The sequence below is a fragment of the Eublepharis macularius genome, chromosome 3 (genome assembly GCF_028583425.1).
Source record: "Eublepharis macularius isolate TG4126 chromosome 3, MPM_Emac_v1.0, whole genome shotgun sequence".
Classification (NCBI taxonomy): domain Eukaryota; kingdom Metazoa; phylum Chordata; class Lepidosauria; order Squamata; family Eublepharidae; genus Eublepharis; species Eublepharis macularius.
The window spans coordinates 144,010,973-144,035,543 of record NC_072792.1 but is presented as its reverse complement, the minus strand read 5'-3'; the positions used below and the strand labels follow the sequence as shown (position 1 = coordinate 144,035,543).

General features: G+C 41.6%; 2 protein-coding genes across 3 annotated transcripts in view; one reads left to right on the top strand and one right to left on the bottom strand.

Moving 5' to 3' along the window:
- Window positions 1-1,516: 1,516 nt before the first annotated feature.
- Window positions 1,517-19,927, bottom strand: SLC35A5 (solute carrier family 35 member A5). 2 transcript variants are annotated; one of them, XM_054975076.1, is made up of 7 exons: window positions 19,856-19,927; window positions 16,948-17,100; window positions 16,253-16,351; window positions 11,163-11,296; window positions 8,752-8,819; window positions 6,692-7,484; window positions 1,517-4,320 (listed from the first exon to the last, which is right to left on the bottom strand). In XM_054975076.1, exons 2-7 carry the CDS (start codon window positions 17,075-17,077, stop codon window positions 4,252-4,254), a joined length of 1,293 nt encoding a protein of 430 aa, XP_054831051.1. In that variant the 5' UTR covers window positions 17,078-17,100; window positions 19,856-19,927; the 3' UTR covers window positions 1,517-4,251. The 2 variants fall into 2 exon arrangements, with proteins under 2 accessions (XP_054831051.1, XP_054831052.1); XM_054975077.1 differs by lacking the exon at window positions 19,856-19,927 and adding an exon at window positions 19,677-19,745.
- A 255-nt stretch (window positions 19,928-20,182) lies between these two features.
- ATG3 (autophagy related 3) overlaps window positions 20,183-24,571 on the top strand; it is a 34,437-nt gene continuing 30,048 nt past the window's right edge. Inside the window, exon 1 of the mRNA XM_054974309.1 lies at window positions 20,183-20,402. Within this exon, the coding sequence (XP_054830284.1) occupies window positions 20,331-20,402 (72 nt within the window). The 5' untranslated portion in view covers window positions 20,183-20,330. The remainder of the gene's footprint in view (window positions 20,403-24,571) is intronic.

Below are 24,571 nucleotides of genomic sequence, written 5' to 3'. Positions count from 1 at the left end.
AAGGATTTCACAGATGCTTCCTGGAAACATCATGCTGGGGATGACAGCAGTAGTGTTGACCTAAGTGAAGAGACTGAGGCAAGTCTAGCACACGTTACATGCAGTCAAATATACTCAAAATATACAGCCCTGTAGTCTCACTAGTTCAAACACTTCGGGTAGTTGGGTCTTTGGTTATTGTTTTCTTTGCAAAGCATGCTAGCCCACCTTAATTAAAACAAGCAGATGCCAAAGTAAAGTACTAAGTTCTACCAAGCCAAAGAAAGCAGAATAACTGCAGAAAAGGGATCTCTCTCTCTCTCTCTCAGGGCAGAAATATACATAACAAGCAAATGTTTCCTGATATCTGCCACCCAGCAACTTTCTATTGCACAGCAGTGATTTGAACCTGGTATCCCAGATCCTAGCCTGACCACCCCCCTGCAAACAAAACAAAGAATCTGGGAGGAGAAAAGCAGGAGCAAGCTAGCCAACCACGGACTAACCAAAAAGCCTGCTCTTCCCCACCCCATTGCCCTGTACCTCTCCCATCCAGCCCTACATACACAAGAAATGTACACAAGAAAGCCAGTATTCATTCACTGTGTTAGTTCATTTCCATTTATTTGGCCTTGTGGCACAGTAGTCTGGACAGTAAATATTAAAACTCAACACAAATAGGATCCCATGTTTTGGTTAAACCCAGGCACTAGTAGGCAGTCCAGATGAGTCCCTGAAAGAACACACTAGAATAATAATAAAAAGCAGCTGATATCAGAAAGCCTCTTTTATCAGATATATCAGCAAACATTACCTCAGAAACTAGAAGGTTTATTAAAAAAGTAAAACCAAACCAGAATTATATCCACTGTTAACACAAAACCTGTTTTGCAGTCACTTTTTCACTAGGAGCAATATAACCTTGCTTCTAATGATATCTGTGAAAAATAAACACTGTTAATTTACAAGCCGGGTTCAAAAGGATGCTCCATTAAAATGGACTTAAGACACTCTCAGTGCTATCCTAAGCAGGCTTACTCCAGTTTAAGCCCATTGATTTCAATGGGCTTTGGAGTAAGTCTGCTTGGAATTGTGCTGTTTGTATTGTAGGAGTGTCATAAGAAACAGAAGCTACCCAATGAAAGGAGAGTTTTCCATTTATACACAACAAAATGTGTGATCTGCAGCAACTTATATTATTACTTACTGGAGCACTGTCACAGTCCATATCACAATAGTATTGCAATACCAGAATGTAACAGTACTACACCCCATGTTACAGATAGGGACTCCAGCTGGAAGTGTAAAAAAAAGTTGTGGAAGGCCCACTTGTGACCCATTCAAGTGTTACCAAGATTTCTAGATTACATTATGCAAAAAAAAATCAAGATAATTTCATCTCCTTGTCTACATCTACATTATTCCCTTTTAATACATTTTCTCAGTTTGGATAAAAATCGAAGAGTCCAGTAGCACCTTTAAGACTAACCAACTTTACTGTAGCATAAGCTTTCAAGAATCACAGTTCTCTTCGTCAGATGCATGGAGGGTAAGAAGAAACTGGTCAGATATACAGTATAGGTGGAGAGGGGAGGGGGGGGAGTAGATGCAATCAGTAGCTTCTGATAATGGGATCGGTTGGCTTCTGATAATGAAATCAGTTACTTCTGATAATGAGATAACCATTCATTGTCTCTCTTCAATCCAAGCCTGACTGAATCAAATTTACATATGAATTCCAATTCAGCAGCTTCCCCTTGAATTCTGTTTTTGAAAGGTTTCTGTTGAACTACAGTGACCTTTAAGTCCTTGATGGAATGTCCTGGTAGATTGAAGTGTTCTCCCACTGGTTTCTGGATGTTGCCATTTTGGCAACAACATTTTGCCATTTAGTGGATGTTGCCATTTTGCATCTACTCCTCCTCCATTCTCCACCTATATATCTGACCAGTTTCTTCTTACCCTCCATGCATCTGATGAAGAGAACTATGATTCTCGAAACCTTATGCTACAGTAAAGTTGGTTATTCTTAAAGGTGCTACTGGACTCTTTTCGATTTTGCTACCACAGACTAACACGGCTAACTCCTCTGGATTTCAGTCTGGATACTAACTGGACACATTGTTAAATTAGAAGCACTGCTTGGATGCTACCAGATATTCCACTACTTCAAGGATGGGGGCAGGGGTAGTAGTCCATGTCTCTTGGTTTCGTGCCCACACAAGTTCCACAATCTCTGGCATAGCTGAAAAAGGGTTCCTCCTCCTTGCCACTTGTGACAGTGGAAGATCTGAGGATTCAACCCATTTAGATTCTCTAATCATATTCATAGTAAGGGTTAGATAAATTATTATAATTGAGGGTGGGGGGTATCTGCATCATTGACTGATTCCGCACACGTTGGATAATGCACTTTCAATGCACTTTAGCTATCATTTGGAAGTGGATTTTTTGTTTCACACTCGAAAAATTCAGTTCCAAATGATCTCTAAAGAGGATTGGAAGTGCAATATCCAACGTGTGCAGAATCAGCCATCGTTATTTCCATTTATTGTTATTCCATTGTTGCTCCATTTTAATTTACCACTTGTAGTGTCTTCTTGTTCCATTTTCTTCCTGTACAACCGCAGTACACACACATAGAGAAAGAACACTATGTGGACTATATGTGCAGAAACCCAAGGGGCAAATAAAGCCCTCACAACCACTTAAACTGGGAAAATGGCAAGGGAGGAAGACAGAAACCTCTCCCCAACCCTGATCCTGTTTGGGCCTTGTGATAGATAGGAAATTAGTTACTAGCAGCTGCCATCTGACTGAGGGGAATGAGAGTTGGGTCGGGGTTCAAACATCACATCTAGTATCCCCCCCCCTATTTACCTAGATGCAGACAGTATCCACAGTGAGGTTCCCAGTAGAGCCTGGGCCATATGTGCACCACCTCTGCATGCAGCACCCAGATAAATATTCCTGGTCAACACATCATTAGTCACATGCCCCAAAATAGTAGCGAGTCCTCATGGATGAGTTTGTCGTTGCATCAGTACATTGTTTAAGCTACCTTCTGACACAACAGTATTTAAGTGAGAAGATTTATAAAATATTTGTGGAACATTAAATGCTTTCTGCCACCCTGCACAGCTGGTCTTGAAGGTGAATCTCTGAACACAGGGAATGTTTGGAGTTTTGTGTTTAGAGATAGGGGAAGTATACAATCTTACTTTTTTTTTTAACAAAAACAGAAATAATGCAATTAGAATAACAGTGGAACTAAAATGCACAAGTTCCATTGCTCAGCCTGATGTTATCTTATTGTCTATTCACTACACACTTCTTTATATTGGAGGCTGTTCTTTTAGTTTATACCACCACAGCACAACAAATATATACTTGGGAAATATTATGAATCCCTCAGCTAAGATGCTCTTTTGATTTGTTAAGATAGGGAAAAATCATTTTGAATTTGCACAGGAAATATTAGAAATTCAAATCAAAACTCTTATATTCAAGGATATGTAAAACTTAGCACATTTAAAGCATTTTTATAGTCTCAGCAACACATTGGACTAAGCTTGGACTGAACCTTTACTGATGTATTGCAATTTGCAACTATATCCACCATTGAGGGCTGCTTAACACATTACATTTCAAAGGTACTCTTATAAAATATTTTACATTTACACCTCAAAATATAATTGTGCATCTAACACACAGCATGCATCTCAGATGTTATACATACCAAGGAGCCATGAGTGGCCACGACTCCTTGCAACATATATATACAGCAGCGTAGACAAATTTGCCACACAGTACTTGATGGGAGAAAGTACTCTTGACATGAGTAAATGCAATATACGATAATCTCAAATATAGTTTGACGCCATATGAATTTGTTCTTCTGGAATGCTGTAATAGCCTGGAATGTTTTATCGGTCCTGAATCTCATAACAGCTTTGAACTGAGGTACTTTGATCAGCTTGCATGGAGTTGTCCCCTTGTTTACTGATATGAAAGAATCAGGAGTCTTAATACGTATGGTTCAAAGTGATGCTTCCAATTCTAACCCACTAGCATCCATGCCACAGCAACCACTTTATGCTGCAGAAGGAACACATGGTGAAATGTATTTCCTTCAATGTCTTGATCAAAAGAAGTTAAAATAAAAGTGAAAAAATAAAAACTTCCCTCCTTTTTGCATGAAAAGTTTTCACCTCAACACTTCAAAACTCCTTTCTTCTGATAAGAAGTGTTTAAAACTCAAGAATCCCAACATCATAAGGCCTCTTCTTCTGAATCATGATCACTGTCTGGTTTGGTGAGCCTCTCGAGTTCTTCTCCATCCTACAGAAAACAAAAGCAGAGGGTGAAAAGCCAGCATTGAAAGTTTTTACAAGTATGCAAAAAATCCTTTATTTTTGTGACATTATAACAATAATGCACCCTACAACCCGATCCAGTTACACCAACAGACCCTCAACATAGAAAGGTATAACCAGGGCTCATTTCGAGGGGGAACGTGCAGGAAAGCAGTTCCAGCAGTTCCCCAAAGAGGTCACATGCCAGGTGGCCCCGCCCACCTGACTCTCAGCCATTTTGGGCCCGTTTCATCCAGGATTGGATCCAAAACCGCCAGGATAGGTGATGTCAGGGGTGTGTGGCATATGCTAATGAGTTATGCTAATGAGTTCCTCCAGCTCTTTTTCTACGAAATGATCCCTGGGTATAACTCTACTTCGGACTCCACTAGTACAGAATTTTTTTGTGACTGGGATTTAGATGGCGGGACCAGAATGGAAAGAGCAGACAGCCTTACTTATGTAAATGTAAGTCACAGAAGGGGGGCATTCATATGATAACTTTTTAACAGTATCTCCTTAAGTATAAATTATTTCCTGAATGGAAGAGCTCATTGTATACAGTGCCACCTGGTGCCCAATAGCCTCAAAGAGCAGCCAAAATTCAACATCAAGTTAAGTCCATAGAAATCAATGGGTTTAAGCATATTTAAATCTACATCAGATTGTCATCAACATTTTTAATTTCTCAATTCAACAGAACACAAAGGCAAGCTCTGCATTCTAAATATATGTTTTAAATACCAGTAAGACAAGAATAATAATATTCTGAAGTTGCAGAAAGCACCTTGAGGAAAACAACAGCTAGAAAATGTCCCCATCTTTTTAATTTCTGCTGAAATTACAAGGTTCTAGAATTCTTGGGTAGCTGGGATCCTGGGGTTTTAAATATTGCAAGGGAAAAAAAGAAAGCCCAAATATTGAGGCAAAATATATTGAGTGCTTTATAACAAGCCAAACGACTGTGGCGAAGTTGAAGTATTTAAATTGTCTATCGCCTGAATAATTTAGGCTAATAATATACATTCAAATATTAGTAATCATTATAATTTGGGAATCAAAATTATGTTCAATGGACTGGGTTATACTCCTAAAAGCTTTTCATTGTTCAAGTTCAAGTTCGCCTTTATTGGCATATATCAACTATTTAGGTTATCCACTTACAAAAACAAAAATTAAAAGGATACTACATTACGACTACATAAATACAATTGTAACTTATTTCTGTGATATCCTTTGACGCAACTTCAAGGCAGAATGGAGAAACTTAGCCACCTTCTCGGTGACATCAGAAAAGGAATCGTTCAACAGTCTATAGACTTTGAGCGAGTCAGAGCAATCCATCATACTAGCTAGAACAGATTTTAAATATGTTTGACATATACCAGCGTACAAATGACAATGCAAAAGAACATGTGTAATTGACTCAACACATTTTTGTTCACATGAACAGTATCTAGCTGAATAGGCTATCCTGTTAAATCTGCCATATAGAATGGCCAAAGGCCATTACACCTGGCCAGAGAGAACGCTCTACGAAGTTGTGGCACCTGCAGGGAAGATAAATACGGAGCCATCCTCCCTACAGTGAGGGGAATTTCAAAGCTCAGAGGAGAGCAGGTTTTAGTAGCCAGGCTATTTAACTTCTGGCATTCAATATCTAGCATCCTGTTCTTAATTTGTTGAAATGCGGCATTTGATGTTAACATAGACAGTGAGACCACAGATATACCCATGCCTTTAATTTTTTCCACGATATACGCTGACCAATTTGACACATTGGGCTCTGAAAGCATTTGATATATAAAGCATTTGATATAAGGCAAGTGTTTGACACAATAGCACCAGTACAGAAAAGGTACTTTGCCCTAAGTAACAGGAGTTCAGTAGGATGGAAGGGACTTACAGTGGTGGGAAGGTGGTACAAAGGGAGTTCCTACCACTGGATCATGGCCTTTGACTGGATCATGGCCTCATCTCCTGCAATGCAGCCACCATTAAGACTATTAAGCTACACTGTAATCAGAAAAGATGCTAAATGTTTTGGCAATGCTGCACACACAGATTTTTAAAGCACAAGGAATTTTTCAAGGAAGGAAGGTTGCACAAGGGGAGAGCCAATAGGCTGAAAGCAGCACCTTTTGCCGTATTTTAGAGCCATTGGAGAAGTTCCACCTATCTTTGATGCCATTATTCTGTGAGCAGATTACTACAGGAAGGAAGTTGATTGATATTTGTTGTAGCAGTGCAGCACACTTTTCAAGGGACAGAACGCTGCTTTAGCCACTGCTTATGTCTGATCTCATCCCAGCTTTACGGGTGGGATGGGGTCAGAATGCAACATTCCAAAACCTTACCCCACTGGAGCGTTCCCATGTACCTCCTCCAAGTTTGCTCCTCTCCCATTGTGCAGTATATTCCGTGCATCGAGGGCTGCTGGAATGATAGATAAATATGGACAAAAGTACTACAGGAGCCTCCAAGAAGAACTCCATAGAAGGCTTGAAGTCAAAAACAAAAACAGACACAGTGGTGATGATCACAGTTGTAACTTGTGCAGTCAGAACATGAAACATGTTGTCTCGGAATTTCAAGATGAAAGCCACTGAGAGCCCCAGGAAAGCAGTGACAAAAATAAGGGCCACAGAAAATGTGTTGTGGCCATAGAAGAACCCACAGTACTCTATCTGGCCTCGATGTTCAGTGCGTAGGCCCAGTATCAGGCCATTAAATATCGCTCCAAAGAGATACAACTTAGTGTTCTGTACAAAGATGTTTTCGCTGAACTGGCCGCCCTCTTTCAGAATTTTTTCATTGTAGATGTTGGCTAGAGCGGATATAAAGCACTGTAGTAATATGAGCAGATGTCCTAGACCAAGCTGAAATGGTTTCAAGACTCCTGTAGCAGTGGTAGTTATGTTCCATGTGAAAGTGGGGAAGTGCCAGTTTGTTGTGCAATTTTCTCTTCCCCAGCACTCATCCTCTGGCCTGGTGTACTGCAGGCAGTGGTTAGATGGGCTGAAAAAACTGTCATGGTGAAATCCATGTACAGCCAAGCTATGCTGGTTGCTTCCAGTCCCTGCAGTAAGGGCTATGATAGACAGGAACAAAATCATCAGAGAGGCCCACTGCACCCAGGAGAGCTGTCGTCTGTGTGTAGACAAGAAAGGCCTTTTAAGCATGCAGACCGAAGAAGACACACTGAACAATCTAACAAGCTCCAGCAATAGAGCACAAGTGATAAGAAGAGATAAAACACACATTATACTAATCTAAATACCTTGTGAGGCCAAGATCTCCCCCACCTTCTCCCTACAGTAATCACGTAATATGTTCAGAGACTCATACTATGACACATTAAACAAAAGTCAGGTAATGAGGCTGTGCCATAAGAAATGGATCAGAAAGATGCTGGGTAAGGGACTGGGACTGTAGACTATTCTACTGGGTACTATCTGCTGATGTAGATATGCTCCTACTGGGTAGTTTCCACTTTGTTAAAGATGTCATGTTTAATTACTTACGCTTTGTTTCAGAAATGTTTCATCTCTATGTTCGGATTTATGCTTGTTTTCAAATTTCTGCAACCCATACCCTATTGTATTTTGTTCACTGAATGTCCTAGCTGTTGATTATATTGACTTGCTCTGTGTAATCCACCTTGGGTCACAGTGAGAAAGGCGGACTATAAATAAAATAAATAAACCAAATGTCAGAACACTAGATATATGCTACATTCAAGGTCTTGGATGGTAACCAGCAGTTTAGATTACATATCTCATTCACCTAGAAAAATGATTTAACAGACACTCGTTTGCATTAGTTGAAAATGTATAAAACCTGTTTGACTAGAATATCATTTAATAGAATAGGACAGCTATTTATTTTCAGACAACTAAAAACATACAGCATAAAGGTGGGGAGATCAAATATTATAGGAATGGTACTCAATCCTGAGGACTAGATCTTTACAGTTGAAAGCGACCAGAAATTAAGCAAAGCCTACCACATTCAAAATGCTAAAGAAAACAGATCAATTAAGGAGGTTTTATAAACTCATTCCTCTAAACTGTTTTGTGACCAAAACAGATCTAAATTGATCTATGCCTACAGCACTGGCTTATGTGCAGCCTGATCCTAAACACGGTTACTTAAATATAACTCTCACAAAGTTCAATGAGACTAACACCCAAGCATACGCATTCAGGACTGCAGTTCTCATCAACAATAGCCAAGACAGCAACTGGCTTGTACATTAATGCATAAAAGCAAAAAAACCCCAACCCTGGATTTATTCTGGTTTGCTATTTATTTCAAATACCATTGGTCTTTGTTTACAGGCCTTTAAAGAAAATTTGGCAATAGTAATAGTAGAAACAGAGAAATGACTAATGAAATTGTTTCCACAGCTACTTACTTCAGGACTATCCTGAACAGGAGGGCAGTTGTTATGATGACAAAATTTGAGAACAGCACAGCCATGGCCTAGAAAAAAGGTTGCAAGGAACAAAGTTGCATGTAAAATGCAGCCTTGAAATAGGATACATATCACAGTGCTCAGTTATCAGAATCAGGAGGTCCTCCCCAAACTTAAGCCTGGTAAACCATGGTTGAGATTGTTCCATCTAAGCAAAACTTCTCAGTATAAAAATGAATCAAAGAATCTCCAGCTGGTGGGGGGAAATGACTAAGAACTGGACATTTATTACAAATAAATACTAGTTTCCTGGCACTTGTGCATTTCAGAGCAGTAAAGGTAGAAGAAATACAAGTAACTTGCAGTTATTCTTTCCCCTACTTTTTCTATAAAGGAAAGATTTTACTCTTGCTTTTTTCTCTGAGCTCCAAAAATTGTCTGGGGGCCATAGGCAAGACCTATAAGCCTATTTCATATATTACAATGGAAGGAAGTAGAACAAGTTGCTTGTGCTTCTGTTCTCCCAGCTATGGTGTTTGCGCCAGCAAAGGAGGAGATGATTTCACCCAATTCCTCCTCCTCACTGCAGCCCCTACTATTTTTGTGCATTTTAGTCATGAGGGGTCCCCCTTCTGTAAAAAGCAGCAAGATTCTGGAGGAAGGAGAAAGATCACTTCTGGCAACTCCTTCCAACCGAAACAGAAGACCAAAAATAAAACACACACTATCCCTTTGGATCATCTTATTTCAGGTTACCAACTTGAGGCATATAGATCTGTTGAGTTTCTTAATAGTACTGTACTGTTTACAGCACAGTAGAATTTATTAATAAAATATCCAAAATAAAATGTGTGCCTCTTCTTTAACCCCACAGTCTGACAGTGGTCAGTTCCTGATTCCTGGAACTTCAGAGAAGTGAAATAAGCAGGGATCAAGAACTAGAGCTAAGTGAAGCCCACAACACAGCAGAAGAGCAAATGTGTTCCCGCTCATGACTGGCTTATGGCCCCTTGTGCAGGAAGAGGCTAGTGACATGACACAGCTATTACGTAATCATTCTAGATTCTACTTTAACCTATACTTTAGTAGGGATTCAGGACCATCCCTGTCAGATAGTCTTTTGTTCTTTACCCTACTCTTCTTCTGTCCCTCCCTCTGCAATTTGCCAAAGAGAGATTCCACATCTTTATTAGGAAGCAACTCCAAATATTTTCTGTGACTCTCCTTTATTGTATCTTAAATCTATTCACCCTTGTCCTATCATTAGTGATAAAAGAACAGAAAAATTGCTTATTGCCTTTGCTTCAGATCAGGGCTAGCCAACTTTTGAGTTCTCAAGAGCCACTCTGTATTCATGGTACTCTGTACTTCAGATAAAAGTCTGGGAGCTGGAAGTATGTTTCATGACACAAGTTGGCTCCTTTTGAGTGATCAGGATCCATGACAAAAATGGCATCACGTAGCACTGAATACTTTCCAAATTAGGAGCATATCTACTGAGGGATCATAGTACATGTTTACATATTATATATTATATACAGATTATACACAATCATGCTGTTGCAACATTAAGTCACAGAATACCTCTGCTGCTTACCATTTGAAAGCATTCTTCTTTTCCATGTGGGTGAAGTCATCACTACTTACATTACTACCACTTTTTGACTAAAATTACATTGGGCTGCTTGGGGCCACAGGAAACTGCTATTCATATTCTGGACATGTAGGCATTTGAAAACGTATGCCACGGTTCATATTTTTAAAATATATTTGGCTGAACATTCCTGTTAAACCTTTCCTACTTGCATTATTGCACTGGGCCATAACTGGACATAAGACATCACTTGAACCACGACGAAAGATAGGGTAAAAATGTTTTAATAAATAAATAATTAATAATAATTCTTGCAATTTATATGCTACTTTCAGAGTTCAATGCATACAATATCTTGTTACAATATTTCCAAAAGTCCAGAAAGGTAGGTCACAAGTTATACCCATACTGCAGATGGGAGGGGGGAGTAGCTTTCCTAAAATCAGCTTCTGGCAACAAGAAGATTTGAACCAGGGATTTCCCAAATCACAGCTCACTCTCTTAGCCACTATACTACACTAGCTCATGATACCAAGTGACACAATAATGTGTCTCATGCATTCATTTTTGTTGAAACAATCAAAAAGCACTCTGGTTTTACTCAGGACAAATGTCCCATAACCCACCAATCTAGATGCTTGTAACATGAGAAGCTCACCTAATCAGGTAAAAAATGGGGTAGTAGGCCCAGTTAAGTCTTGTGATTTGATCTTAACTGGTCACAGGTTACTTAGATATAGGACTCCATAGATTTTGCACCATAAGACAACTGTGAGACACCTGAAAAAATATTCTGTATTCCTGAAGTGATACTTACTGGCTGGAGGTAGGACAGCACATAAAAGACAATCAGATTATCCAAAAAATAAAGAAAGGCTGGTATCGACCATTTAATGTAGCTACAGAATTGCCTCCATGAGTTGCAGCCAAATCCACTATGAGAATAACCTCCTAAAAGGAATTGGGGAGAAGGTGCAAAGTAAGTCAAATGTTTTCTACTGCCAATATATACGTACCATGCCCTAATTACTACATTGATAACAGGTTTTAAAGAGACACAAAGGGCTAGATCCTATCTAACACTGTCACCAGGACAGAGTTCAGTCCTTTGCCCACCCCTAATGCAGACCCCCATGTGGCTATTAATCCACATGGGTCCTGTGCCATCTGGAATACAGTTTCTGGAGGGGTCAGAAGGGACTATTTCGGGAGAAGAATGCAGGAAAAATCCATGATGTATCAGAGAAGCAATCCTTGGATCACAGATCAATTTCAACTTTCCTTCTCATTTGTTAAAAGTGTTACATGGTGACTTTAATTTTTTTTAAAAGCGTGAAATGAACACGGTGTAAACAAACTGGAAAGCTCCCACTTCAGAGAAAAGGCTAGTTTTCTAATATTATCTTTGTTGCGGCTTATCAGGTGGAGGCTGTTTTACATAAAGCCTCATCACATGAAAAATGGTGTACTCCCAACATAAGTACATTTATCACATGAAGAATGTACTCATTGTACATGAGTACTCAAGATACAGTAAACTGAACAACTTGTAGTCCCACGTTGTTATTGCTAAGCACAAGTATATTACACATTGCAAAGTGTCGCAATACAGATAAGTCAAATTTCATCTTTGTAACAGATTACAAGGGATACAATTCTGCAGATATTTATATTCCTATTGTGATATGATGAATTACAATCATGAGCTGTAGTACATATGTATAGGTGAAGGTGCCTGGGTGTTGAGGAGCAGTGGCAAATTTGCTTGAACTTCAAGGGGCATCACAAATTTATTGGCTTTATTTCTATAACACATCAATCCTAGGCTAGATGAGATTAAAATAATAGGAAAAAAGAAATGTGAATCTTAAAAACAATAACAACAACAACAAAAAGAGATAGATTATGTAGCTATCCTTTGAGCTCATTGACATTTGAAGAACAATAATTGATGTACATGTGACATTTTCTACCAACAGCATGAGCTACTTTAAACTACCCCAAGTATTAGTTTTCACCTATTTGACAGGCTGGCTTCTTTGAAAAGCAGATTATCATGCCTTATCACAAATTACCTTTGCAATTCCTCTGTTTCAGAAGTCCATAGCAATGTCTCATGGGAGGCTGCTATTCAAGAATCAAGTGCCTGAAGCCCCCTTGGAGGCATAGAAGTAATTGTACAGCTCTTCAGATTCTAACCACTCTCTGGAAAAGTAAATTTCCTGCCATTTTGATTTATGAAATACTGAAAAATGAGTAGTAAGCCTTCTATTTTATAGAAAAACAAAAACCCTTGTTTAATCTTTTTGAATGCCACTCTGAATCTATTTAAGATTCTTTATGAGCATTAAGTAATCTGCGCTACAAGCCAAGGAATTATTGACATATTCTAATGATGAGAATGGAGACAGAAAACATTTTTTCTCAAGGAGCTCTATTAATGCAAAACTTAGCACTTTCAAAGGTAAACAATGAAGTCAAAAGCAGAGAGGGAAACTCTAGCACATACACAAGCAGAGTCCCTTTTCTTAGATGGCCCATCTTATTGTTCAGATGTGCTGAATGAGCCTATGGTTGAGCAAGATGGAATTACACAACAAATTCTACAGAAAGGCCCTTATCAATTCTGTAACAAATGTGGGTGGCTAGGTGGTATACTGAAAATACAGAATTAGAGTGTTGTGGTACCTAAGACACATATTAGTGAAGAATATTACGTAATAAATAGACTAATATACAAGAATTTGTGCAATTGCACTATGTAAAAGCTATTTAAAAACTGCAAAAGAGGAAAATCCTTTAGCCTATGAAGGGTATTCTCTACCCTATGAAGGGTAGAGAATAGGGGTGTGCAAAGGCACATTGTTTTGGGATTCTCGTTTCGGGTATACCCGAAACGAGAATCTGTTTCAGCAACAGCTAAATCCGAAAAGGCGGTTTAGCGGTTCGGGTATTGTTTCGGGTTGTTTCGGGTTTCTTTTCAATGGCAAAATGCCTCCGACTTCCCGGATGCCTGGTGGGGACCTTCCTCTAACTCCTCTCTAACAACCCCCCAAGTTTCAGACCGATTGGACTTTGGGGGGCCATGTTATGGCCCCCCAAACCAGGTCCCCCTATCCTCGCCTAAAAACGTATTTTTAGCTTGCTGCTGCTAATCTTCTTCATTATTTCCTATGGGGGAAAAATGAAGAGGCAGGCTTGTCTTGGCAGGGTGGCAGTTTGCATGCAAAATGCCCCCCAACCCTCAGGGGCCCTTCTCCCACTTTTCCTCCCACCCCCCACCAAGGCTCAGCCTGCTCCCACTTGGGGGGGCCATTTCATGGCCTCCCTAAGTAGGTGCTCTTTTCTCCACCAATTCCACCTGGGGGAGGCTTGTCTTGCCAGGGGTGGCATTTTGCATGCAAAATGCCCCCCAACCCTCTGGGGCCCTTCTCCCACCTCTACTCCCACTCCCTACCAAGGCTCAGCCTGCTGCCACTTGGGGGGGCATTTCATGGCCTCCCCAAGTAGGTGCTCTCAGCCCCCAAAGTCCACCCCCCACAGCCCCACACAAACCCAATTCCCCCACAGCAGCCACACACAGACTCAAATCCCGATTCCCCACATTAGCCCCTCACAGACCCAAATCCACCCCCAGCAGCCCCACACCCATAACCCCAGGAACAGGCTAGCAAAGGCCAGCCCTCCCGCTTTGTTCCCTATGCTGGGAACTTCTAAACTCTCTTTCCCAGGGCAATTCCGCACAGCCCAGGGGTGCCACAATGGTGGGCACACTTCTGAGTGCCAACTTGTCCCTGGGAAAGAGCACCTGACCTGACACACAGACAACCACTCCCTGACATCCCCACCACCTACAGAGAAGCCTGGCCAGCCTGCCGTTCTGTTTCCTATGATGGGAACCAACTGCACATCAAAGAATAAAACACGAACAACACAAAACAACACAGTAGGAGGGCACAACAGGGCATGAAAGCAGCGTACTACACAAAATAATACAGCCCACTTCACCTTTTTTGACAGCAATTGTTTGAGTGATTCTCTGATGTGAAGTGAGTTGTGTTATTTTTGTGTAGTAGACTGCTTTTACGCCCTGTTGGCCCTTCCTACTGTGTAACCTAAAGCAGTTAAAGAAATAAAGTGCTTTTGAGAGCAATTTTTTGGGGTGATTCTTTAATGTGAAGTGAGTTGTGTTATTTTTGTGTAAGATACTGCTGCCATGCCCTTTGGTGTGCCCCCCTGCTGTGTAACCTAAAGCTGTTCAAGAAATAAAGTGTTTTTTGACAGGAATTGTGTTTTTGTGACTCTCTGATGTTAAGTGAGTTGTGTTATTTTTGTGAGGTGGAATGCTGGAATGCCCTTTGGTGTGCCCCCCTGCTGTGTAACGTAAAGCTGTTCAAGAAATAAAGTGTTTTTGACAGGAATTGTGTTTTTGTGATTCTCTGATCTTAAGTGAGTCATGTTATTTTTCTGTGTGTGGGACTGCTGGTGTAATGTGTCATAATGCTTTGCCTACTTGTACTTTGAAAGTGAGAAATGTTTTTTAAAAAACTTTGTGTTGTTCGTGTTTAATTCTTTGTTGTCCAGTTCGTTCCCATCATAGAGAATAATGGAGCTGGCTGGCCAGCCATCTCTGTAGGTGGTGGGGGAATTTGAGGGAGGGTGTCTGTGGTTCAGGTGCTCTTTCACAGGGACAAGTTGGCACTCAGAAGTGTGTCCACCATTGTGGCATCCCTGGGCTGTGCACATTTGCTCTGGAAAACAGAGTGTTATAGTTCACAGCATAGGAAACAAAGGGAGAAGGCTGGCCAGCCTGTTCCTGGAATTGTGTGGGGCTTCTGGGGCTGGATTTGGGCCTGTGAGGAGCTACTGTGGGGATTTGGATCTGTGTGTGGCAGCTGGGGGAGAATTGGGTATGTGTGGGGCTGTAGGGGGTGGACTTTGGGGGCTGAGAGCACCTACTTTGGGAGGCCATGAAATGCCCCCCCCAAGTGGGAGCAGGCTGAGCCTTGGGGCTGAGCCTTGGTGGGGGGTGGGAGGAAAGGTAGGAAAAGGGCCCCTGAGGGTTGGGGGCATTTTGCATGCAAAATGCCACCCCTAGCAAGACAAGCCTCTGTTATTACCCATCTGGAAATAGTGCAGAAAGGGGGGGGAAGAGCACCTACTTTGGGAGGCCATGAAATGCCCCCCCAAGTGGGAGCAGGCTGAGCTTTGGTGGGGGGTGGGAGGAAAGGTAGGAGAAGGGCCCCTGAGGGTTGGGGGCATTTTGCATGCAAAATGCACCCCCCCCCCGAAAGACAAGCCTGCCTCTTCATTTTTCCCCCATAGGAAACATGGAGATCAGCAGCAGCATCCACAACGTAAGAGATCAGCAGCAGCAAGTAAAAACCTTTCCCTTTTAGGCGAGGATAGGGGGACCTGTTTTGGGGGGCCATAACTTGGCCCCCCAAAGTCCAATTTTTCTGAAACTTGGGGGGTTGTTAGAGGGGAGTTAGAGGAAGGTCCCCACCAATTTTGGCTTGATATGGTGGGAAAATGCCTCCTCCAGGCTTCCAGGAAGCCTGGGGGAGGCTTTTTCCCATTGAAACGCATTACTAAACCAAGCTGAAATACCGAAACGTTTCGGAAATCGCTGTTTCGGATTACCCGAAACGTTTCGGGTTTTCTGAAACGTTTCGGGAAAACCCGAAACAGGTTGTTTCAGGTTTTTTTCGGGTATCATATACCCGAATTGCACACCCCTAGTAGAGAATATTCAATTTTCTCAGACCACTCTATTTTTTTTCTTTCTGCACAGTAAGATACCCAGTCAGTGAAAGTCAAAAGATGTGTCACGACTCATAAGTGCCCAACAAATATATGAAGATAGCAGACAACTATTATTTAAGAGCTACAAATACAACAGCTTACCTTTTCTAGTTATCCAGAGTGCCATTATCAGACACAGCACCAGCTTCACTAACTCTGAGCACACATTCACAGTTGCCGGAAGATAATCATACCTGTTATCTGAGAAAAATTGGCAGACGCCTTATACAAGATGTCACAGATATTCACACTAACCAAACAACAATTTAATTTATGTATGTCTACTATATTTAGCACAGATTTACCTGTGGGATTTGGGTCACCAACAATCTCTGCAACCCATTTTTATTAAAAAAAGCAAGCCCACATGACTGTAAAGAAATAAATGAAAATACAGATTGTGCTTCCATAAAAGACTCAGCTGGCAAATGGAATCTCAAGGAGATGTCAGAATAAGGTTTAAGTGTCCTACAAATGTACCACTTCCCTCCACATCTCTTATTAATCTCAGAAGATTGTGGATTTCATGCTTTCACCCTCATTCTCAATAGTATCTAAAATATGTATATTACATGATATAAAATAAAAGGTGTCCAATGCTACAGAAGGTTTTCTAGTGATACAGATTTATATTAACTATACTTCAGGCAAAGTCACTCTGGGGATAGAATCCAAATTGCCACAAAACTCACAGAAAAATCAGGACTCCAGACAACAATTTAATGCCATATAATGGCAAGAACTTTAAGGCAGACAGTAAGTTGATAAATATTAGAAAGTTAAATGCAAAAATGTACCTTCATTGGCAGAGTATTTCATCAGAAGGATGCGACTTGATCCCAGAGTAACAAAGGCACCTCCTAACAGGAGTGTATAGACTGCTGACTTGGACCACCGAGCAGGCTGACTGTAGAACTTGGACTCCATTCTGTTGTCTTGTTGTCAGTAACCTTTGAACAGTAAAGCAAAAATCTTATCAAGCATGCCTTTTAGAAAAACAACCATGTACAGTTCATAACTTTCTGGAGCATTTAAATAGGCTGCTAAAGCCTTTCCCTATGAAGGCTGCTGATCTTAAACTACAGGGAGATTCATGAGGAAGTACTCCTTGAGAAACACCTTGAACTCCCTTCATTTAGGACTTTTACCAAAACATGTTATACTGAAGTTATATTGAACCTGGAAAACAGCGGTAGCTAATGCAATTGTCACTTCTTGTGACATATGAATGTGTAAAGCAGCAAATAGGCAATAACCAGTTCAAATTTCTGAACAATCCTCATGGACTGTTCCAGATACAGTGAATTACAATAGACTAATCTAGACATCACCAAGGCGTGACCAGCAGTGGTCAGGTCACACATTAATGGCAGTCAAACAATTGTCAGTTGCATTCCAAAGAACTAACTAAAAATTGCAAATAAATGAACTCAGATATTAAACAAAAGGGGGAGAGCAGGTATTAACTTTCATATACTAGAAGACAAATTCTCTGAGGATATTTGCCTGATTAAGATACAAATACCCTGACCTTGATAGCCCAGGTGAGCCTGATCTCATCAGATCTCAGAAGCTAAGCAGGGTCAGCCTTGGTTAGTAATTGGATGGGAAATTTTGCCTTGAAAGCTCCACTAGGGGTCACCATAAGTCAGCTATGATTTGAGGGCACTCTCCACCACCACCAAGACACAAACACACACTGAACACAGTAACATTTTGTCTAATAAGCAAAGCTCATTCAATACTTTCACAGTGGTATGCAGAAAGAAGCTAATTGTTTTATACACCATTTCTCCACTTGCACAGACTTGTGTATTCCACCTGCAACCCAGTTTTGTTTGAAAAGTTAAACTGCTGTCAAGCCAAATGTATCAAGCTACTTGCTCCATGACCTGACAGACTCATCCTAATAGATCAAGGCATACAAAAGATTAACCTTCTGGGCATGTCTTTAAGGAATTTCTGTTAGGATTTGGGTGTGCTGATTCATCACAATCCATACACCAGGCTGGAGAAACAAAAAACAGAACATGGGACGAATCCAGCCAAGGAATGTTGCAGTAAAGTGTACAGCACAACCATTCTTTTGCAGGCATTACTTTAAACACTTCTGCTACAATGGTAAAAGGCTTAACAGGCAATTGGGAAAGCTCCCGTGCAGGATATGCCCTGAGTCTACTGACAGATGAACTTGCACTGCATCATATCCAACACAAGATCAGCAATGCTATCATTTATGGAACATGCAAATTTTTTAAAAGGAAAAATGGATGTGATTTCTCTTTTAGCATTATTTGTTTGCTAGCCTTAATTCTATAGTGACATCTTAACAACCATCAACCATTCACATTAATCTTGGTGCAGGGAAGCTAGGCCTGTTTCCATCTTGGAAAGAAGATGGAAGAGCTTGTCAGACAAACTCAATCACAGCCTTAAAAACAATCCTCAAATGGTAAGGAGGAAGGGTAACTTTCAATAATTTTACATGGTTTATTTCTGTTTTTCAAAATACTGGATAATAGGATGTTGTTACTTTAAAAAAAAAAACTCCAACCATTTATACAAGTCTTGCTCCATCTGCACAGTGTTATTTTGCTGCTACAGGCCTTGTGCTATTGCATACATACGCGGAATTGCACAAAGCACATTTTCTTTCTCCCACCTACATTGCTGGATCCAAACCATGATCATCACAATCAACACTTATGCATTTCATTTCAAGTGTTTAAAGAATTTCATAATCACTGCCCTTCCAAGAACCTTTTAACATAGATGGTTGTTGCAGATTTTCCGGGCTGTATAGCCATGGTCTTGGCATTGTAGTTCCTGATGTTTCGCCAGCAGCTGTGACTGGCATCTTCAGAGGTGTAGCACCAAAAGACAGAGATCTCTCAGTGTGTGCTACACCTCTGAAGATGCCAGTCACAGCTGCTGGCGAAACGTCAGGAACTACAATGCCAAGACCACGGCTATACAGTCCGGAAAATCCACAACAACCATCGTTCTCCAGCCGTGAAAGCCTTCGACAATACATCTTTTAACATAGATTAATATTAATAATTTGGGGCCCTAAAAGCAGCACCAACATATGCTTCCCCCCCTATCTCCATGCTCAAAAAGCCTTTTTGTGTTAAACTTCTAAGGTTCAGATTGCTGTTAAAGGCATACTAAGCATGGGACAAGTTTCACAGATTTACAGTGAACCCCTAAGTAGTCCAGCGGGCTTGGATTGGAGTAACTCTGTTTAGAATTGCCACGTCAGTCTGTTGCAGCAAAACCAAACAAGCGTCCTGTGATATGAAAGCCTTTTTAAAAAGAGTTGTGGCATAACCTTTCGTGGTCTAGAACCCACATTCTCAGAAAGAGAGCACGGAGCCCAAGTTGGCAGACATGGGAGAAAATGTCCACAGAGCCAAATCGCCATAAAGTACAAAACCGTGGCCGCTTTAGTGGGCGACTTTCGGCTAGTGGATTGGCAAAGGAGATCTACTCACGGCCGAGATTTGAAACAAGAACAGACACGCACCCAGAAACGCGGCAGCTAGCCATCCGGAACTGGGTCGTCCCATGAACTGAGCAGACGAAATAAAGAAACGCGACCCTCAAATGGAAATTTTCTTCCACCGACGCTGGCAACCTGCGCTGCCTCTTCCCCATAAGAGACGGGAAAGAGACGCTCGTCTCCCTCCCGGCTGACCTGCTTACCTGACAGCTGCTATTTTTCCTTCTCCGGACATCACTTTCCCTCACCTGCCTCAGCCTTCCCCTACCGGCCGCTCCGCGCACGCGCACAGAAAGCAGCGTCAGCCCCCACCCCGGCCTCTCAGTCACGTGACACGAGCGCCTTCTGACAGGACTCAAAAGAGAGAGCCATCAAGGGCGGACCACCTCGCAGTGAGGGCTTCTCTCTTTGCCTATTTTCCTTTACTGCGCAGTCGCAATAGCTACCTCCGGGAGCAGGAGGCGGCGGCGTCTGCCGAAGAGAGCTCAGTAAAGTCACGTGCCGGAGTAGCCGTCCATGTGATCCCTCCCCCTATTGGCAGCGGTGGGCGGACGGGAAGGCGTTAGTGGCTGTGAGCCTCCGGAAGGAAGGGGCAGCGGGGCGCTTGCCGGGGTTTGGTTGCTCCGCGCAGGTGACAGGGCTGCGCGCTCTCGCCGGTTTGCCTGCGGACGAGGCAGGATGCAGAGCGTCATCAACACTGTGAAAGGGAAGGCGCTGGAGGTGGCCGAGTACCTGACGCCGGTGCTGAAGGTGAGGCACCGCCCACAAGCCCCAGGGATGGAGGACAGGCGCGTGGTTGGGCCCCCACTGAGGTAGCCCGCGAAGAGGCGTCCTTCAAGGCTCTCTTCTCCCTCAGTGGCCCTGATAGGGAAAACTGGCCCCTGCGCCCTGTAGGACCTCCGCTGGGCAAAGGAGCGCCCCTTTCCCCGCACTCATAGGCTGGCTGCTTCGGAGAGCTCCGCGGGCGCGCCGCACCTGTGCTCCCCTTGGCGGCATGTTAGAAGCCTTGTCATGCTTTACCCATCCGATGAAGCGAGCTGGTGTTCACCGAAGTCTCTGCCGCAATAACAGTGCAGTCCTATGCTGGATTGCCCTGCTTTATCTGCTGAAGTCAGTGGGTTTTGTCTGGAATGTATCTGCAGAGGATTGCACTGTAACAACACTGTCTGGGTAGAGTTGTACACTTTTAAGCCCATTGACTTCAGAGGGTTGTAACTCTAGTAGGGAACTGTTAGTCTTTAAGGCGTCCCTGGGACTTTTTAAAGCCTTTTTCCATATCCTTGAAAGGCCGTTCTGTATTCTGTGGGAGCTTCATTGAAGGGGGATGCACAGATATCTCCGTTTCTTCCTCTTCCTGCAAAGTCTCTGTTTTTTACTACACCTTTTTGTAGGGAATGCATGTTTGTGAAGTTGGGCCCGATGGATGCTGCCCTTCTCTGTCTGGAAGCCATAAACCCAGTTACTCAACCTGCTGCAGCACACTGAGTTTATTTAGGGGGTGGGGGGGATACATCATTCTTATAAAGGTCTGTAGAGTAACTCTCATATAAAGCCCTTTCAGTTGTGAGACAATCACCTTCTCCGCAATAGAGATTTTTCACACCTTTATGCCTTCTTGGAGTATCATTCATCTGAGTATCATTCACAGGACTGGAAGAATCTGTTTCCTCAGTGCCTAAAAATAGGGATGTATTAAAATGAATAACAAAATGACTGTTGGAATTTCTTGTACTGTCTGAGTAACTTTAGGAATGTCATACCAGTGTTTAGGAGATACAATATTTTAAAATGATCCTATACACAACAGGCTTTAAAAAAACATTACTGCTTATACAGTACCAAAGAAGATGTGGAGCAGACTTTTTACGGCACAAAGAGAATTCAGACTTTCTTGTTTCTAGTGCTTTTTGATAATTTAATGGGGTGCTGGGATGATGTTGTAGGTGACAGAAATCTATAATGTGCTGCAAGAGAGAGATTTTAACTAGCTTAGTAGAAAGGGGGTTTGAAAGACAGGTTTGTGCAGTAGTGGACCAGTTCCTGAACTGAGGAAATTTGAGCTGAGCCAGTATCAGAAAGTGAAGAAAAGTGAATACTGCAGCTAGAAGTTGATCGTTGTTAGGAAAGAAATGGGGTAGATTGAGAAAATTGCACTTGAAGCCACCTTAAATGTTAAGATTAATTAACAGGAAAGTTGGGGTATAATTTTTAATAAATAAATGAAATTGAAGTAGAATTTTTCTCACTGCTGAAGGCTGTTGCTGTGAAGACATTGTTATTCTGAATTTTATATTGCTGCTGGCTTTAATGAAGGGTTGAAGAGCAGAAACAGCTGTGTTTATCAGGAGTAACAATATATAATTTAATATTGTTTGCCATTAGAGTTCATTTCTTTGAAATTCCTGGTCCTATTCTGCACTCTAGCTAACTTACAACCACCCTTAAAACCACAATTGCTTATGTTTTGAGGAATATTGTTTTTAGAAATACTGGAATGCAAATTGAGCTTTGAGTGTCACTTTCTGATCTTTTATCCTTTCCTTGTCTTTCAGCAATCATGACTGTCCAATATTCAATATCTGCAAAAATGTCTTTTCTTTGCTTAGGCCTTTTCTTCAGACACAGAGGCAAATTAGTTTTTATCATGAATACTTGACTATACAAAAACCCTATAGTCAGATTATACTCTGACTATACAAAAATGCTACCCAAAACCAAAACAGGAATCTAATGGCACCTTAACAACTAACAAAGTTTATTCTAGCATAAGATTTCATTAGTCAGAGATCATTACTTAAGTGTACAAAGTTACACATGTTGCTGAAAAAGATCAAGATGGGTAGTTGTGTTTGTCTGTAGCAGTAGAAAAGAGCAAGAGACCAGTAGCACCTATAAGACTAACAAAATTTGTGGTAGGGTATGAGCTTTTGTGAGTCACAGCTCACTTTTTCAGATACTGCTAGGATATGAATCCATTGGTTCTTATATCTTGGAGAGTGGAGTGATTACAGAAGCTGAACATTCAAGGTGGCTTCAAGCCCAATTTTTTTAAATCTACCCCATTTATTTCCTAACAATGATAAACTTCTTGCTGCAGTATACACTTTTCTTCACTTTCTGATACTGGCTCAGCACACATTTCCTCAATTCAGGAACTGGTCCACTACAGAAGCACAAACCTGCTTCTGTAATCACTCCGCTCTCCAAGATATAAGGACAGATGGATTCACATTCTAGCTGTATCTGAAGAAGTGAGCTGTGACTAATGAAAGCTCATACCCTACCACAAATTTTGTTAGTCTTATAGGTATTACTGGACTCTTGCTCTTTCCTACTGATATTGTTGAGAAGGTCTTGAAAATACATGTTAGGCTTAGAGTTTGTGATTGGTCCAAGGTCACCCAGTAAGCTTGAATGGAAGAGTGGGGATTTGAACCTGGGTCTCTCAGATCCTACTCTGTTATCTAACCACTACACCTTACTGGTTCTTTTTCTAGTGACTAGCTGCTCTGGGATGCCCTGTGCAAAGCGTTAGACCCTTCAAGTTAAAAACATAGAGCTGGAAGGTACCCCAAGGGTCATCTCATCCAACCCCCTGCACAATGCAGGAAATTCACAGCCTCCTTCCCCCCCAGGTTACCACTCACAATGCCCAGAGTAAGGCAGAAAACCTCCAGGATCCCTGACAGGTCTGGTCTGGAGGAAAATTACTTCCTGGCCCCCAGGTGGTGATCTGCATTACTCTGGACACATAAGAAATGGCCATGAGAGCCGAGCACTGGCTCATCTCTTCTGCACTCTCATGGGCTGCCTAAGTTCATACTGTGTCATAGAATCAGCAATACTGACAAATGACCATCCTCTGCTTAATAGCTTCCAAAGGAGGAGAGACCACCACCTCTTGAGGAAGCCTGTTCTATTGAGGAACTGCTCTAACTGTTAGGCAGTTCTTCATAATCTTTAGCTGAAATCTCTTGGTTTAATTTTAACCTGTTGGTTCTGGTCTAATTCTCTGGGGCAATAGAAAACAACTCTCTATGGGACATTCTCTATGTGACAAATATTTGAAGAGGGCTATGATATCACCTCTCAGTCATCTCCTCTCCAGACTAAACATACTGAACTCCTTCATCTTTCCTTATATGCAAGTTCTCAGTGCATTGAAGACAACTTTGAGAAGGGAAGGTGTCTCAGTTCATGCTGAATAGAGAAAAAGAATGGGCTCCTCCCATCGATTTAAAAACATTGCTTGTTACCTTATGGGCAGTACAGCTCAAACTAAATAGATTATTACTTTAGGAGCTAATGCTTTTATGTACATTTTGTGATGAGTAAGATATTTGTTCAAGTCTGCAGAAATTACTAACTCATTTAGTAGTAATACTTTAATCACATACAGAAATCTTGAAATCCAATGAAGTGAATAGGGTTTATGTCTTCAAGGAATAGGATCATTACCTAACTTTGTGATGTTTATGAGGAAAATGGAAATAACTAGGGTTTCCAGCCTCCAGGTGGGGGTTGGAGATGTCCCGGAATTAGAGCTGGTCAGAGATCAGTTCCCCTGGAGAAGTTGGCTGTTTTGGGTGGAGGGTGGATTCTGTGACATTAAAGCTGCTGAGGTCTCTCTCCTGCCTAAACCCCATCCTCTCCAGGCTCTGCCCCCATATCTCTAGATATTTCCTGTCAGTCCTAGAAGTAACACTGCCTCTGACTTGACCTGTGCATTTCTAATTTCTCCCTTCTCTTTCCCCCTTCATTTAAAACACCTTCTGATTCTGAATTTCTTGCCGGAGTTTGATGTGGCAGGAACAGCATTTGGCACTAATTTCGTTCTTGGACACTGGAAGAGTATCCTGGAATGAAACTGAAAGAGTATCTGGAACTTCTGCAATATTTGGAAGTACCTTTCTGATCAG

Excerpts from the sequence above, each read along its gene's own strand:
- SLC35A5 (XM_054975076.1), bottom strand. The coding sequence starts at position 17,077 with ATGGAGTCCAAGTTCTACAGTCAGCCTGCTCGGTGGTCCAAGTCAGCA. Across the intron at positions 16,352-16,947 it reads GAAATACTCTGCCAATGAAG|ATAACAGGTATGATTATCTT; the intron begins GTACATTTTTGC and ends AATTTTTCTCAG. Across the intron at positions 11,297-16,252 it reads ACTCTGGATAACTAGAAAAG|GAGGTTATTCTCATAGTGGA; the intron begins GTAAGCTGTTGT and ends AATTCCTTTTAG.